The 18,290-nt window shown below is 37.4% G+C and overlaps 1 protein-coding gene across 6 annotated transcripts; it reads left to right on the top strand.

Annotated features, from left to right (window-relative positions):
• Positions 1-1,573: 1,573 nt before the first annotated feature.
• Positions 1,574-15,148, top strand: LOC139983246 (uncharacterized). Of its 6 annotated transcripts, none has more exons than XM_071996665.1 (8): positions 1,574-2,731; positions 3,420-3,496; positions 5,670-5,831; positions 6,144-6,434; positions 7,013-7,213; positions 7,324-7,526; positions 9,378-9,460; positions 10,593-15,148. In XM_071996665.1, exons 4-7 carry the CDS (start codon positions 6,352-6,354, stop codon positions 9,425-9,427), a joined length of 537 nt encoding a protein of 178 aa, XP_071852766.1. In that variant the 5' UTR covers positions 1,574-2,731; positions 3,420-3,496; positions 5,670-5,831; positions 6,144-6,351; the 3' UTR covers positions 9,428-9,460; positions 10,593-15,148. The 6 variants fall into 6 exon arrangements, with proteins under 6 accessions (XP_071852766.1, XP_071852764.1, XP_071852765.1 ...); XM_071996663.1 differs by having other exon boundaries at positions 3,420-3,537; XM_071996664.1 differs by lacking the exon at positions 3,420-3,496.
• Positions 15,149-18,290: the final 3,142 nt, after the last annotated feature.

Here is an 18,290-nt window from a genome sequence, read left to right as displayed (position 1 = left end):
TTTTTTATACTTTGGAAATTAAACAAAAAATTTAAGAAATATTACGCTGCTATTTTCATGAGAAAAGTATCCTGACCGAAAAATGTGTTTCACAACAAAATTTTATGTGGAAAGTGAGATTGGGAAAATCTCACTAAATAAAAAACTTCACAAGTTTGTGTGATATTAGGATCAGGTATTTGTGACAGATTCTGTTACGTGTGACATCAAAATGTGTTATCACAGTGACAGTGCAAGATTGGTTATGTTTTGTTATTGACCTATTTAACATTCTCCAAGTTCAACATTGACATCTCGTCAAAATTTTTGAGCATTTTTGTTTTTTCTTCAATAAATCATATGATCAGAAGGTTGAGGTGTCATGTGTTTTGTCACCTGATTTATCGATAGACTTAATAACATGTTAAACTGCCGAAGGGCGTAAATGATCCTCTCTCTCTCAATAACAGTGATGTTGTAATAATGTCAATACATTTCGATGCATAACGAGGTGATAAAAAGAGAGAGAAATTTTGCGATTTCATCCGTGTTTTATTGTTCTTTCTTTCTTTCTTGTTTATTAATATATTGATTGATTTATTCCTTTTATTGATTAATCCATCACAAATCGCGAATGAATGAAACCATATTTTAGTCCAAATGTAAAGCTGCATTGATTTTGCAACAATCGTATGGTACCATAGTCGAACACCAGATTGTTAAAGGAAACGAACCGTGCCTGAAAACATCGGTTTCTCTTTTGCCGCTCACGTTATATCAAGAAATGATAACAAGGTTTGCATTAGCAAAGAAAGTAAATGAACAGATGTGTTTCCTAGGGGGTTGATCTGTAGCAGATTCTGGTGAACATCACTTGTGAGAAGAACGTGTTTGATAGTGAAGGAAGGGGTTTGAAAATTGATAATCGTAACTACAAAATTAATTTGAATATATTTTAGACAGGAAAAAACCCTGCTATCAGTGCAGGTGGCATTTCGATATCCCTCTTATTGTTTGATGAACGGCCATTTAAGCATCTGGCACTCTTTTTTAAGTTTCCTAATGGCATAGAGACCCTGGGAATGTACACCGGTGTACCTGTGGCCTAATTCTGCCCTAGCAGATATTTCAATATCCCCCGCCTGAACCATGTCCCAAAAGTGACGATGGCCATACCTCCCCCCCCCCTTGTTCACCCCACTGGGTGAGAATATGTCGTCGGACCCCATTATTGGTGATTGTACATGACGGTTATGGTTTATTCTGTACTACTCTTCTGTAATTATCGATTCCATCGTTCATAATAATTATTGAAGGAATATACTTGTTTCTGATCGAAGGTACGTGTATCTTCTTTCAGTATTACTTTCAGATTTGAAGGTTCCGTTGTAGCGATACCGTAGACAACACCCCTTCCTCGATTAGGCCAACCGACACGGAGGAAACCAGCTCCACTGGTTAACCCTCGTGCTCGATGTGTCCAATCTTTACCACGTTACTAGGTAGACCTGTCTCTTTCGAGAATTTTATGTTACCGTTGGTAACTGATAGGAATGGATCGCGTACATGTATGTTTCATATGAGCCACGTCCCCGTGTGGCAGTAATGAGTGTCCGGGCGTCCGTAGGACACTTATTACTAGGAAATAGTGTCTCATTTGCGTGAATAGTGTCTCAGGGACACTTTCCCTTGCTTTCTACGCCACCGTGGAAAGTGTCCGGGTTCTCTTCAAAGAGCTTTAACGTGGTTCTGTTGAGTGACAAACATTTCTGGCCCTATCTACGTTCCCTTATTACTTAAAAGGAGGTAATTTACTAGCGAAGACCAGGTTGACAATGTTATATATCGGTCAGCATGCACCCTCAAAACTCGGTTAAAGTATAACTAATACTTCGAGTGTCGACTGTTGTGGGAAGAGGCGGCAAAATGTTATTATTATCATGGAGACTACACTCCAGAGGGACGCTGTCCGCTCTATTTCGATCGTCGACTGTCAGAAGGCTGCATAATGAATGTTAAACTTATCTTCCGAACTAATTAGTCATGTCTGTCTGACTCTGCAGCTTATCAATCGTTACTACCATTAGGGTAGTTGTTTGGAAGGTCGGAATTTCTAAACGTTGGAGAAAGATCAACCATGTAGGTCGAAGGTAAATGTATTTTAACCGATACGCGGCGGTGATAGTTCCCCGCCATCCGGAGCATGGAGGTCAAATCCGGGGTCAGAGCAGGGAGTTGTTATGGAAAAACTCCCTGGTCAGAGTCAATATATTTTATTCAGTACGCGGGAAATGTGGAAATCTCCCGCTCTACGTTCTAGGTGTGACATGCGTATTTGCATTCTACTGTAAAATGTATACTGCTGTTTACTCAGTGAAGTAAGCCGAATGTGCCGTCTACGTCGTTACATGTCGCAGGCCCAAAATTTCTTAGTAGCTGCATATATGCACGCACAGTAATTGCATTAAGAGTTGAGACCGTTAACTTACTTAGCCCGATCTGATATTACAAGATGACTTCTCCTGACCTGGATACCGATGACGAGTAGGCCTACATTATCATTGAAAAATATCTTTCGTCAGGACTGTACCCTGAAAAGTCTACGATAAATCTAGAAAGATCGATAAGGGGAAGATCGAAGAGTTTTAGACTGACGGGAGATGCCGATCTAGTTTACGTCGGCCCACATGGCAACGAAGATAGGCCCTTGGCCAAAGCCCACAAAATTAAAGCTTACAAGAAGGGTTTGGCGGTAAGTGTATTATTTGTTTATTTGTATAAAACTTTTAGGAATTATTTCCACTGAAGAAAATGATTCCATAGATATGCATATAACTTGAACTAAGTGCATTGGCCATTTGGGCCTTGCAGATTATAGGTATATTTTATTATTTGTAATCACCTAAGAGTAGAACTGAAAAGTCTAAACTTTATTAGTGTTAGAGAATATCGTGATGCATAATTAGTCGGCAAGACACGAATAGTATTAGGCTACTATAGGCTAGCCTACTGTAGCCTAGGAGTAGGACTTCGAGAGTTAACCCTATTTGCAAATAATTTGCTTTATTCAAATTCAAGCCACTCCGATTGCCAATCTCTGAAATAAAGCCTACTTGGTATAATTTTTGTTACTCTGGTAGCTGCCAAAACTCCCAGATCAGCTGTCAGTTACATATCAGCTGTGTATTGTGTACCCATGCTACCATGAGTATACAAGCTTTTAATTTCAATAATGATTATGTGTTTGAAATTGCTAGGTTAAAAAAAAAAAATCTTCAGGATAGGACTTTTCAGATTTTCTGAAAGATATGTCCTGGGATTAGTCCCCTTACTAGTTAAAACACAAGGTAGCAAGGGAGAGGGGGGGGGGGTCCCTGTCTTGTCCATTTGGAGGATCAATTAAATTAATGAGTGTTACTTTATTATCTCTTTCTTTTTAGAGGTTTTCCCATATTTTTTTAATATATTGGTGCCGGGATGTGCACAGACACTGCAGCAGGTCGAATATATGCTATAGGTAATCAGTTGGCCACCTGCCCATCACTTCATTGTCAGAAGGTTAGCTGTGTTGGCTAATAATTTTTAATAAGTTTAATGGGCCTCTTTGCTGGTGATATTTTAATTATGCAAACATGTACATGGTTATGGTATGAATATTCATTAAACATTCTTCCACAGTAATTAAGGTTGTTAATATATGCACAAAACAATGTTGCAATTAAATTAGTGCAGGTTAAACCATGGAGCTATAAACCTGGGATTATAGCTCCATGGACCAAGTTTATATCATTTATATTAAATTTGCAATGTATTATCACATGTAGACACTGCTTGGTGATATACTGTAGTATTGCTAGAATAGTGACCAGAATGGACCTAAAAAACTAATATAGGCCTAGTGTAATCGCTTTGACAAATTTGAGGGTGGGTGAATAAATTTCTATTCAGGGGGATAGCTGGTTGTTGAGAGAAACAATTGAAAAAAGAGCAAATAAAAATGCACAACAATTTGCTTTCGTTTTATCCCACATGTTATCATGAACTTATTTGACCAAATGATAGGAGTATTTTGGTATAAGACCCTAATTTGAAAGAAAGGGATCTGAGAAGGTGGCTAAATCAATAGAAATATCAGGTTCATTTCAATTTCTGTAAGAGTCCTTGTAGGACACGAGTGGTGACAATTTCACCACCTAAGTATTATTTTCATCTGCATTTCAGCAGGAGGCACATGTACACCTGATTTTGATGGAATCTGCAATGGAAGTTGTGTAACATGTTTTTTTTTTCAAATACCTATCCTAGCTCATAGGCCTTACATGTTAATGGAATACATATGGACCACCTTATGCGTTCAGCTTATTAATGCTAGGCCTGGGTCGAAAATACTGTTCACAAGCAGCACAGTTATCACTAAATCACTTTGTTTTTTGTCATCTAAAAGCAATATTTGTTTGCATGATTGTAACTGCAAAGTCATTCACCATATGCATATCAAGTTATCAACCGATGCTTAAAGTTTGCATCCCTTTGTTGGCCAGTGCAAGAGTATAAGGAGTATGTGTGGAGATTGTCCAGAGAATGAAAGATCTAGCTCATTCATTTGTTCTTAAAGTTATAATTTACTAAGCATATATTAAAGATGATCATGATGGTGGTACATTCAGTAGACTTAATGACTCGCAGTACTGTCGGGAATTTTCATGTACTGCAGCCATAAACACAAATTTCGCTAAGAACACATTTTGGTATATTTTTTTTTAGCTGCGTATAATTAAAGCAACAGGAAAACCTTTACATTGGACTTCATAATTATCTGATATGAATTTCAAAATGAAAAGAAAACTGAATTGTGATATGAAGCAAGAATGACACATGAACATAACAGAGTTCAGTAGTTGAATTGTTGTCATAAAGAAGTATCCGAGAAAATGTCCTAAGTACGTACATTCATATGCAGTTCATAACTAAAGTACCAACAGAGCCATAGCCTTTTGTCCAAAATTCATCCCCAATGAACCCATATGCTTATTTCAACATCTATTTAAGTAAAATTTGCTACTTGGTTAATAACCAAGAAGTCTTTCCTTCCATACTGTAACTCTACAGTGTGAATTTCTATCATTAATATAAAAAATTCTGCAAATTCCCTTCAAAGATTAATTTGTAACATTTCTAAATGCTTACAATATATAGATACCAAAGTATAGGTACCTATACTACCAATGTATGCTTCCTACATCAGTTAGGTGTAACCCTGTCATCTCACTGACAGATTCCAAGGCAATTTTCTGACTAACTATCAATCACTCATCCAGGTACTTATACATCTGTTCCCCCCCCACCCCACATTCAAAGGTGATGAAAATGGTTACCAGGCCTATGATAGTCCCTAGTGACAATTACCATCTAGGTTGTCAGCTAGATCAATGTATGTGACTTGCATCTTACTTCAGAGATTTCCCATTGGACTTCCATATAACAGCTGGGTTTGACAAGTCAGTAACTAATAGGTTTGGTAGTGAAGAAAAAAATTGGTAACAGAGTCTTCCAGTGTGAGTTACAATAAAAAATAAAAAAAACAATTGAATGTTTAGCATTTTACAAAACTCAGATATAAATCACTTGAACATCAGTTCGTATGATTAGATTGTGTATGGTTCTGAATGCCATTTTACTTCTTTTTTTAGATGGGTGTGGATATGATTGGACCCCTTCCAGAGACCATCAATGGAAATAAGTACATCATATAAACCCTATGTGACTATTTTTCAAAATGGCCAGAGGCTGTTGCTGTACAGAAACAAAACAGCAAAAACTGTTGCAAACTTTCTGTTTGAAACCATGGCCAGGTAAATATCCATCTACTTTTGTTTCTACTTTACATGGAATTAGTTATGCAGACCTGCATTTGCACTGTTTTAACTGTGACCCAGAAAGCGGCCAAATGGTTACAGGAATTTATAGAAGTTGTTTCTTAAGTTAATGTCAATGAAATGTTAGTGGGATATGGTCAGTGCTTTTAACTTACTTTTTTTTTTAAATCAGTGCTGAAATGATTTCCTGATTAAACCATGTAGCCATTCTGCAGATGCCAGTAGTTCATTACATTACTCGTAATCAATACTTTAACAATAGTTATTTAAATGTTTCCATTTATTTAGATTTGGGTGCATGAAAATTGTCATCTCAGACCAGAGAGGAGAATTTGTTAATGCTCTGAACAAGTCCCTGTTTGACATGATAGGGGTAGACCACAGAGAATCCTCTAGCTACCACCCACAGACCAATGGGCTTGATGAAAGATTCAACCAAACTCTGCAAAGGTCACTCATCAAGGTTGTCAATGAAAACCAACATGACTGAGATGAAATGCTGTCTTCAATTCTCATGGGGTACCATACAGCCAGACATGGTTCAATAGGTCTTTCACCTTTTGCTGTGATGTTTGGAAGGTTTGTAATAATTTAAACCTGCCATTGCTGAATAGAGATTTACATTTGCTAAGGCCATATACAGAGAAAAAACAATCAGGGATAAGAGAGTTTGGACAAATCTTGCATAGCTACACCAGTCCTCTGTACGATAAAATCTAATTTGACACATTCCAGGTCCTGGGAAAAAACGCTAAATAGAGGACCATCAATAACCCAATTTAAGTTATAATATCTAAACAAATAAATATTAACCCTGTATATGGTACACTCTGCAGCAAGTACAAAATATGAACATTCATTAAACTGTAAATGCATGCCCATTAACTTAAAAGATACATGCAATTAATGCCACTGACATTGGTTTTGTTTTTCATATACTATATATTTATCATAATTGACTGGTATGCAAGTTGGACCTATAACAGCACAGAATATATATAAGGGTTTTATATTTGTGCTGGTTTGAGTATGTGATGTGACTCAAATTTCTGGTTCAATGGTCTTAATAGTGAAAATAAAATATATAAATATTTATTTATTCTTCGTCAAGAAAGTGTTGTGAATAATTGAATGTTAATTTATCTTCATATATCCAGAGAGCCATTGCGACCAGTCGACATTGAAGACTCCATTGTCCAACCAGAAGCTCCTACTACAGACTGCAGCGATGCACAGCGGGAGAGGGTTTTTCAACTCATGTCACAGTCGCGGGACATAATCAAAGGTGTTGTGAAAGAAAATATTGGCAAAGCCCAAGAACGGCAAAAAAAGAATTTGGATAATAGGCACCAAAAAAGGTAATTATATAATGCTATGTTGTACATTGAAGTTGTAATTAAATGAATGGCAACATATGCATTGTATTATGATGTTTACGTATATCTGCTGGATTTTATTTTATTCAGAGCTTCGAAGTTGGTTCCAGTGTTCTCGTATGGAATGCTAGAAAGGATGCCCGAAGAGGAGGGAAGCTCGAAAACTCTTGGCTAATTGGGCCGTATGAAGTGAAGGCTGTGAATGAGAAAGTACTGTACACACTTATTAACAGTACCACAGGCCTTCCTCAGAAGAAGAAATTCAATTCAATTTTACTTAAAGAATTTTGCACAAGTAAGATTTCTTTGCAGTATTTTTTTGGGGGGGGGGGGTGGGGGAGGAGGAGGATTGGCATAATTCCTCCAGAATTTCCTTAAAAATAATCAGCAACTTAATCAGTTCTGAGTATTTGCTGGCTTATGTGAGGGTAAAGTGCTGTAGCTGTCTTCACACAATAAATCAGTTTCGACTTAATGGCCTAACAAATTAACCATTATTGCCAACAATAAAAAAGACGGGAATAAGTTAATTAGAAGAAAACTTCAGTTTCCTGACAATTGTTTTCAGAAATTAAATTTCATTTGTTTTAGTTTTGAGAAGATAATTTTATGTGATGTCAGTTTGAAACTCTGCAATTTAATGTTCAACTTCTGAAGAGCAGCTTTCCTGGCTTTGATAATAATCGTAACCTATTTATTCATGCTGGCGTGTGTGTGCGTGTCTTTGTACCGCCCACATTGTAAAAATCGAAGCTTAGATTGATCCCATAGTTTGTGCAAAAGAGTACATTGTTGAGTACAAGAAGCGTATTGTATTGTTTGAGGTCAAAGGTCATTCGGGTCAAATTGTGAAACCTGAAATTGTGTAAACATGGTATCTCAATATTGGACGCTTGGGCAGATCTCGTACTTGGTAAGATAGTGCATAACATTGAGTAAAAGAAACTGTTTGATTTTGTCGGAGGTCATAAAGGTCATTTGAAGTCAAAAAATGCCAAACAGTTACCTCACTCCCCTCTAACCTGTCCCTACACTAACGCACCTTCCTAAACATAATATCTCAGAAGCTTGGAACGATTGCGCATATGGTATGTAATTGTACCACATTGAGTACAGAAGCCTAATGTTGTGGGCCGAGGTCATAGGCGTACGGGACCATTTTAATTCGGGGGGCAGAAAGTTTTGTGCCCGAAAGTTCCTGTGACACTATCCAAGCGGAGCGCCACCATCGGTTGGCGCGTAGCGTACGAGAAAATTGTTGGCAAAAAAAGCCTCTCGGATTGCCGGAAACGGCACATCTGAGGCCTTGCAAGTTGCATATAAACATTCTTTATTTTATAATCTCACATTTTAGAAATTGACACTTCCCCAAAAATTTGGCAAATTAGTTGAAGAAAAAATGGTTACATCACTTTGAAGAGGAAAAATAGGACAGTATATTTTTTAAGCTCATATTTAGTTACCGTATTTATTATTTTAACACAGTACTCAGCTACCTCCAGAAAAACATACATTGTTCAACGACATGTAGGCGGGATAATGTCGCTGTGTCGGGTGAGACTGCAATTTGTCTCACAAAACAGTATAAAATGTAACAAAGAATATGATAAACCTGTACTTCTAGGCTTGTAGGCACTCCCCCCCCCCCCACCATCCATTCCATCAAAAAGAAAATGTTTCTTATATACACTCATGTCGGAGATGTCCAGGTATACAGTTGACTAGTTAGAAAAAAAATTGATCGCGCAAAAAGTGTGGTAGCCCAGGTGAGCTGTGCTTACGGTGGTGTTACACGGAAATATTCGGGCATCATGATGCTAAATAAAGAAAATCAATGAATTGTCGGGCAAAAATTTGAAAAAGATTTGCGCAAGCTACTGCATATTTATATACATATATATATATATATATATATTTATATATAAATATATATATATATATATATATATATATATATATATATATATATATATATATATATAGTTTCTCCTCTTAGGCTGCCCGAATTTTTCAGGACTTTTGCCCGAATTTCTTGTCCTCTGGAAATTTGTTTTTTAAGACTCCCCCCCCCAGGCCTATTTTTACAATTCATGGTTAAGTAAGTTTCCAGTGTGCTATGATTGTGTTCTTTGCTTTGATTCAACAGAGATCTGTTTGCAACAGTTTTTCTTCAAGTTCCAAGAAGCAGTTGTATGACCAATTGAAGAAACTCAAAAAGTTTGAAGTACAGTAAGTGTTAAATATTTCATTAAAGTGGGATTATATGCACTCCATAATCATGCAGTTACTGATACCAACCTAAGTGGTATACATTGGCAGTTACAAGCAAAATTTTGTAGTGCTTAAGCAACTCTCAAAATTCAAGCAGAAACAAATATTGATTAATATTAATGATAAAGGTGCTCTACCTGTTACCTATCATCATCGCTCGGCCAAACGCTTTTAGATGTTTCGCTACTTGTTGCAAACTTTTATTGTGCTATATAGTAATGATATGTATACTTTCAATGGTTAAGCACTGCATTTAAAGGAACTTTTTATTGAAAAATGGGATCCAGTCCTTCTGGTCATATCATTGTTTGTAAGTTTATCGCCCTAAGCCTTGCCTTGTCATGAATTTTACTTTCTGTGATTGAGTGCTTGAACTGTTGGCCCGTCCTGCCAGAAAATTTGAATCTAACACTGACTTACGTCGAGACGTGACCTTAGTGCTGCACATAGGTCACACTTGATCAGATCTCACTCTAAGCTTGGCCTTGATACAATACACAGGAATGCGTACAGACTTCAATAGGCTATCAACTTGCCATACTGTATATCTGAATGCTCGCATGCTCAAGGAGGATCAGATCCCACACTTGGGGATTCAAGTTGCTATACTCTGAATAATCGCATGCTTAAGGAGGATCAAGCAGACCCCACAAATGAGGTGATCAACTTGCTATAGTTTGCATTCTCGCATGCTCAAGGATGATCAGACCCTACAATTTGGGTGATCAACGTCCTATAGTATAAATTATTGCATGGTTAAGGAGGATCAGACCCACAAGGGCGAACAACATGCTAGTCTGAATATACTCCATACATGCTCACGGTGGATCAGACCCACAATTGGGGGATCAATTTGCTACAGTCTGAATGCTCGCATGCTCATGGAGGATCAGATCTGCATTTGTGGCAATAAACAATATTGCTAGTCTGAATGCTTCACCTTGTTATTACCGAATGCTGCAACATACATTAATTTGAAGTACCCATTCGTAATGATTGCTGAAATCATGTTTTCACAGTAATATTTACTTTCTACTTAATTTCTGTAACTTTGAAGCAATGCTTACTATTCATGCGTCTTTTTCTGCAGGCTGAATTACCTCAATGACGTTCTTGTCTCTCATGCTGTGGACCATCTCTACCACCTTGTCACATGTTGCACCGAAACAGAAGCTGAGGCAGCCTGTAGTCAACTGCGCAAAAGCTTACCAAAGTAATGATCCTGATGCACAATTATCTTTTCAATATGATATGTGGTGTAAACATGCATTTTTTTAGCTTGAATGTGGTTACTTATTAACTTCTCTATTCAGTCAATAATTTTAAACTTTTATGTATAGGTATAGGTTGGTGCCAAGGGTCAGAGCATTTCACCAGGATAGGAAGGGAGGCTATCCAAGCTGAATATGATGAGGTTGGAGATAATCAGGTGTTTGAGTATAACAACCAGTGGTTAAGACAAGAACTTGATAATTTATGATTAAAAGGTTTCTTTCTTTCATGCATATCGTTATTGTTTGTCCCCCCACCCCCACTGATAGACAATTCCAGAAAAAAAAAAACCCCTAAAGTTTAAGTATGTTTATATGTGCAAGATAGATTAAAAACAGCAAGCAACAAGAAAAACAAAGCATAAATGCCGTCAGATAGCACTTTTTGGAACCGGCAATAAGTGTCCTTATATTAAGCAATATTTAATTCACACATTCCCTCTGTTCAAACCACACTAGATTGGTTTCAATTCAATTCATAACCCCCCCCCCCCCCCTCACACACACACTTCCTCCCCCTCCATGTATATCAAAGGGTCTGTTTTTCTCCCCCTGGCAAGGAGGAAAATGTGCACACAATTAGTATACTGAATAGAATTAGTATTCCTATTATCTTATAATGCATTTAGTAATGGCATTGTAAGGTTGAATCAAGAGCAATGTTCCCAGAGAACTCCAGTCAGAATGATGGTATAAGTAAATCCTGGGATTGTTTTTGTTGATTGTGAAGTTCAAAGGACTCTAAGGTGACAAAATTCTAACAAAAGTCTCACATAACAAGCATATATTTTACCACACGTAGAAATTAAGTTGTTCTATTGGTAGTTGTAATCTATATACTGATGTGTCACATCCAGGACAGTAAATGGCAGTTAGTTCGTCTTTCTTCAGGTAAATGGAATTTTTACATTCACCATCTAATTTTTTAAATTCTGTTCTGCTATGCTTTGCTTTGGTCACACGAATAGGTACTAATTAACAGAAAACTGGCTAAAACAAGCAGAACAATTATCTTTCCAAGATGAGGGAAGCCAGCTCACTTGATATAGCATACATTCATTGTTAGTTCTAAGCATAAACTTAGAGTCGTGACGGTATGGGTTAGAAAAAAATGATTTGTCATATTGCGTCATCTCAATATCAATGCTTAATTTGTTTGCTGATTTAATAAACCTATGCGTTAATACTTGTGTGTGCGGTATGACACCTGGCTTCAAACACGCTATCTCTAGAAGGGAAGCTTGGAAAATGTAAGATTTGGCATGTATGTGAATCATATTGATTATATCCTATATTTTTGAGGTGGATGTCAAAGGGTAAACAGGGTTCAAGTTGTGAAAACCTTGTAAAAATTATAAGTTCAAGAAAGGAAGCTGAACAGATATCATATTTAGTCTGTAAGTATACCACATGGCTAAAAGAGGCCTTTGTTATTGTGGAGATTAACAGTGGTCAAATTTTGTAAACCTTTAAAACTTGATATCTCAAGATGAGGAAGCTGGAAGAAATCTCATATTTACTGTAGTATGTATCACATTGAGTGAGTACAAGCAGGCTATCAGTGGTCATTTGTGTCAGCATCTGTCATTGTGAATATACTGTTTGTCACTTCTTGCTGTATTACTAAAGATCAAGTGTGTCAGTATGTCCCATTCATATGAAAGGATACTCATGTTGGATCATAGAAACCACAGTCTGGTTTATGCATACATGCTACTTGACAGCTGTCCTCATATGCCATTCAAGTATATCAAGGCAAGTAACAACTGGGATATAGTTTCTTTATCTGTGATGCATTATGTAGTTGTTGCAACTGAATAAGCGTTTTCGTAGAAAAGGTCTTTTATCATGTAAGTTAACTAAAATCTCAATTAAAGATGCAGAAGTAGAACGCACTCATCATACAGTATATCTAGGTGTTTGTATTGATGACAAACTAAGTTTCACTGGTCATATAAGCAGAATACTTAAACGGGTGTACTTCATAGTCTCAACTCTATCGTATATAGTTCCATATTTTCATGTTGATGTAAGCAAAAGAGTTTTTACTGCCAATATCTTACCACACCTAATATATGCTGTTTCTGCTTGGTATCACTTTTTACTAATTAAAGATAATAAGAGAATTTTTTTTTTTTTTAAAGTATTGTTCTAGAATTTTTAATATAGATTTTAACTTTCTTATGAGTACTGTAAACAATGCTGCTAAAAATGAGTTCATTAGAAGTGTAAATTGCATACAGAGAAATGACAGACATTCTTTGCATACCGAACTTAACTCTCTACTTCGAGAAACTACTAGGTATAATCTGAGACACAAAGCAATAACACCAAAATTCAGAATTAATGTGTATAGATAGTATTACAGTTTTATTTATTGTGCTGCTATTTTATTTACAAAATGGTAATCTGGATAATTTATTGTAGACAGCTGCACTTGTACGTTTTGTATATATGTGTGTATATGTATGTGTGTGTGTATATGTGTGTATATATGTATATGTATGTATGTGTATGTATGTGTATTTTTATTTTCAGTGTTGACTGGCCTTGGATGCTCCCCAGTAAAGGATTCAGGTGATTATACTGTTGACTGTGTCAAGACCAAACTTTTAGTGCAAAGAATATTTATTTAATGTCAAAGGAAAAGGTGGGCCAAATATGTAGACAAAAGCAAGAGAAATGTTAACAGATACCAAGTTGTGTGAATTGTGTACAAATATGATTTTACTGGCTTCAGCTTGCATTTCCAAATTAGCCCTAATTGATTTTTTTTCTTTTCCAACATTTGAACAATAGTCATTGAGATACTTTGACTAACACTAAACAATCTGAGTGTAGTAGAACTGGTTCTCACACAGCCTCCTTTCCCAGTATTTATGTTAAGCCTGATACTTAGTGTGACCAGCAGCATGTCATTTGAAGGTAGTCTGTATAGGCCACAAAGTTGTATTGTGACATCAAGAAGTACTTTCCTTGAGGTCTATATAATCTCCAAATTTTTCTCAGACATTTTAAAAGAACATGCAAAAGGACAGAATGTCCCAGTGAGGTAAATTTCCTACAGGTGGTACAAAAACAGTTGAATAATTTTGACCATAGGTGACCATATTTTAGTATCTGGCATATTTGAAGCCAATGCAACATAACTTTCAGCTGATTTTTGTTGAAAATAATTGATATAGCTTAGAGGCCTTTATGCCCATTAACAATACATCGTAGCAACAAACGTTTTTGGTGTTTATCAATACCAGTTGTGCATGGTGAGATATTCGTTTGGAAATACCTTCTAATGAATAATGCACTGCCTAACTGTGCAGGCAATATATCATGATTCGATGGTTGACATGTCATGAACACACGAAAACACCCTACACAAACCCTCTGCTCCTATACCATATGATTTTATATTGCTTCCCAAGTACCATTTCCAACCAGCTAGGCATTGCCCAATCTTAAAATATATCACATGAAAAGGAATTCCCAAGTATTTTCACCATAGTTGACATTCACAGCCCGTCGATAATTGGATTAACAATAGTCTACCTTTAATTGATTGCCTGACCAACAAATACTGCTAGGCTACAACTGTGGACGCCAAAGCATGGTTTACTTTGATTTATGTAACCTTTTTTTCCCATGTGAATGTCATTTTGTCTTGAGATCCCCAAGATTTCAAAAGTTACTAGATGTGAGGCTATCTGTTATTGTCAATGGTTGTCAAGCATTAGTATTAAAAGTAGAAGGGAAATTGGATGATTTTTATAAAACAAAGTATTTGAAACAGCTTGTACTAAAATAAAGAAACAGATACAGTTGTTCTATGTCACAATAGACGTAGGATGTTGCACGAGTCTTGCAGCACTTTTGTCATTTTTTAGAAATGTATTTATCTTATGCAGCAGAGAACATGAAGGAGAATTAAATTTGCAATAAATTTTAAATTAAATTGATATTTCCATTCATTTGTGTCTGTCCAAATAGTATCATGCAAGAAATCATTAATGACCATATATTTCAGCCGTTCATCATGTAGCGAAATTGGTCTAAAGTTCCTCAATAAATCCTGCCATTAAGAAATGCAATTAAGATGAAAAGGCATATTCCAAAGAAGCCTTGCTGTCCTGATGTTTTTGCACTACGTTTCCATACAGAAGAGCTTGTAGGACACATTTATCCGTGCTATTCTCTCATCCTGTCCGCGCGGACAGAAAATCACCACACACGGACGTTTTTTCCTAGTTAATAGTGTCCGTCTGGACAGATAATACTGTCCGCCGGACACAATTCCCCCCGAGAAAGTTGTCCTACGGACACAATTCCCGTGGAATAGTGTCCGTGAGACGCCCGGACACTATTCCCTGTCACACCCGCACAGGATTGTTAGGAAGCATGAAGAAACCTTGTTCTAACTTACCAGCGTATCCTAGCAACGGACCTTGATGAGAAAAATATGAACTTATAACAAACTCAGGCTAGTGATTGTTATAGACATAGACTGTGCAACATGTATGAACCATAGGGTCACCATAGTTCAATTACAAGGTACAAGTAACGCCTGGGATGGGGCGGGGGGGGGGGACTAGCTCAAGGGCGGCGGAAGCACTTTTAATCTGGGGGGGGGGCACCGATATCAAAGGGCACTTTGCAGAAATTCGATTGGACTGATGCAGCCTTACATTTAGTACCCTTTATAACTCTTATTGTATTACCTTATTTGCGTATACAAATCACTACATCAACGCCCACCCCCCCCCCCCTCCCTCAAGGAAAATATGCATACTAGCACTGCAATATACAATGTGCAAATTGGGAATCAAGGAACAAGTTTTCTTTTGAGACAAAATGAGGTGAAACCATGCTAGTTGCTAATGTACGAATCTTCCAAATTAGAGTTTATTTCTTGTTAATATCATATCGATTTTTTTCCCATTCGAAATAGCTTTGAGTTTGACCCACAGAAATTCATTAAAAGTCAGGGGTGTAGCCAGGATTTGCAAAGTTGTATGCACGACTATCTGAGCGGAGCGCCACCATCGGTTGGCGCGGAGCGTACTAGAAAACTTTTTGGTTTTACAAACCCCTCAGATGGCCGGAAACGGCCCTTCCCGATTGTTCATTCTGGTTCCCTGGCCTCTTGCTAACTTGAGACACCTCAATTTTTATGTAGAAAAAGGGCACATTTTTAACCTGAGGAAAAGTGGGGCGGGGCACGTGCCCCCTGTGCCCCCCCCCCGGTTCCGCCGCCCTTGGACTAGCTCCAATGGTCATGCGTCAGTAGGCTCATTTTACAGCTTCAGAAATTAACTTAAGTAAGAGTATGCAACCAAATATTTTCGTGAAAATTCGGGAAATATGCTGAGAATATTTTGGGCACCTACTGAAAGAAATATAATTTGCATTGTGTTTTTCAATGGTTAAAATGATATTATTATTATCATTGTAACGACTTCCCCAACTTACGCGGCAAGTTGTATGTTATTGGCCTGCGATGTAATAACCGATCCATGCCAGCAAACACAAAACGTTACCATAACATTTTTAAAAGAGCCTCTAAAATATGTTTTTTATAACGTTAAATGTGGTGTTATAGAAACGTCGGCATAAACGTTTTAACGAAAAAATGTTTTGAAATAATAGCCCGTTTTCGTGACATATTTATTACACCACAAATAACGTTATCAAAACAAAAGACGAAACGTTTTAATAACGTTTTAAAAACGTTTGCACATTAGCCTGATGAAATTACGGAAGAATACCCACGATTACCCCCGAATAAAAATGTAACTGGAAATGGAGAAGAAAGTTAGTTTTTTTTTACGAATTTGCTTACCGGGTAGTAATTAACGGTTTGGACCGGGAATAACGTTTTTGGTCAGTCCTCCGGATACCTGTTGCCATAACTACTGTTCATGAATGCTAAAAAGTTAAAGAAAAACATGTTCATGATCATTACATATGTGGCCTACATTTCACCATAACTGAAAACTTTACAGAAGTCCCTGCAGGCGCATAGCCAGAAATTTGCCAAGGGAGGGGCGAACCTGTAGGCAAACTATCAGAGCCGTAGATTCTGCATTTAAAACTATAGTAAGCGTAGCGCCACCATACGTTGGCGCTACGCGTACAATAGGCTGAAAATGCCTCCCAGATCGCTGGAAATTGCACTTCCCAGGCCTTGTAAGTTGCATCTAAGCTTGAAATTACTAGCGACATCATAAAAACATACAACAAAAAATATGCTCAAGAGGGGCGGTCGCCCCCTTCGCCCCCCCCCCCATTGGCTACGCGCCTAGAGTCTCTGTTTTGTCACATGATGACAACAAATATTTCAAGTTCACAGATTAAGGTTTGCGTTGTTCGTTAAACGTCGTTTTTGTGTGTGTGTGTGTGTGTATTTTAGAGTTTCTAACTTTATGATTTTCGAGTTTTGTTTTACATAATGTAATATATTATTTTGCAGGATAAGAACTAAATTAAAATTAAAACGAAATGCCGACCCTAATTCAAATCGATCAACCAAAATTGAAATCAAAGAACTGCGAAATTTTGTCCGAGACCGTCCTTTTGGTTCGAATTGTTTTTAACTTTCGAATAGCGTCACTGATTTTGACACTAAAATGAGTCATGTGTTATTATAAATTTGATATGCTTTACTGTCTCTAAACTAGTGTATAAAATTGTTAGGCTACTTAAAAGGTAGTCAGCATAGGCCCCAAATTATAGCACTCAATAATTGCTAGAAGTTTTTAGAAAGTAATTTCCTGGAGATCTTTTCTCTACAAATTGTTCTCAGACATTTTTTAAGGAACACACAAGATGACTGAATGTCCCAGTGAGGAAATTTTGCTCAAAGGTTGTAATAAAAACAGTCTAAGAAGTTGACCAAATGACCATATTTGAATATCTAGCATATTTGGGGCCAATACAGCATACCTTTAAACACATATAGAGTACTCTATATGTGTTTAAAGGTATGCTGTATTGGCCCCAAATATGCTAGATATTCAAATATGGTCCTTTGGTCAACGTATCGTCGTTACCGCAAAGCAGTGGCGGAGCGTCCATACAGTCAGGGGGGCGGATTCCCCCCCCCCTGACGGACTCAAATGGACTGCTGGCGCCCTTTTCAGCCTTTTTACAAATTTTTACTTATTCGCGATTATTGACTTTTTTATTGCGTTCTCATCTACCTATTGTCATTTTGTCACATTTTGTTGGCGATGACACCTATTTATTCTTCGTTTATCTGCAAATTAGCAAGGCCTGGAAAGGGTAATTATCGGCGATGTAGGGAGTAAGTTTACTCAAAAAAATTCTGTACGCTGCGCGCCAACCTGTGGTGGCGCTCCGCTTAGACAGTGTCGAAAGCGCCCCTACAGACCATTCTCGACCCCCCCCCCCAGACCAATACCCCTAGCTCCGCCACTGCCGCAAAGCCTAAACTTACCTTTGTTCTGGGGTCCATTTGAATTTGACATGTCTTTCAGCAATAAGATAAGTCTGAAGTCTTACAC

Source organism: Apostichopus japonicus, chromosome 16 (genome assembly GCF_037975245.1).
Source record: "Apostichopus japonicus isolate 1M-3 chromosome 16, ASM3797524v1, whole genome shotgun sequence".
Classification (NCBI taxonomy): domain Eukaryota; kingdom Metazoa; phylum Echinodermata; class Holothuroidea; order Aspidochirotida; family Stichopodidae; genus Apostichopus; species Apostichopus japonicus.
This window is presented reverse-complemented; position numbering and strand designations above follow the sequence as displayed.

Excerpts from the sequence above, each read along its gene's own strand:
- LOC139983246 (XM_071996667.1), top strand. The coding sequence starts at position 6,352 with ATGCTGTCTTCAATTCTCATGGGGTACCATACAGCCAGACATGGTTCA. Across the intron at positions 6,435-7,012 it reads TTTGCTGTGATGTTTGGAAG|AGAGCCATTGCGACCAGTCG; the intron begins GTTTGTAATAAT and ends TCATATATCCAG. Across the intron at positions 7,527-9,377 it reads ACTTAAAGAATTTTGCACAA|AGATCTGTTTGCAACAGTTT; the intron begins GTAAGATTTCTT and ends TTGATTCAACAG.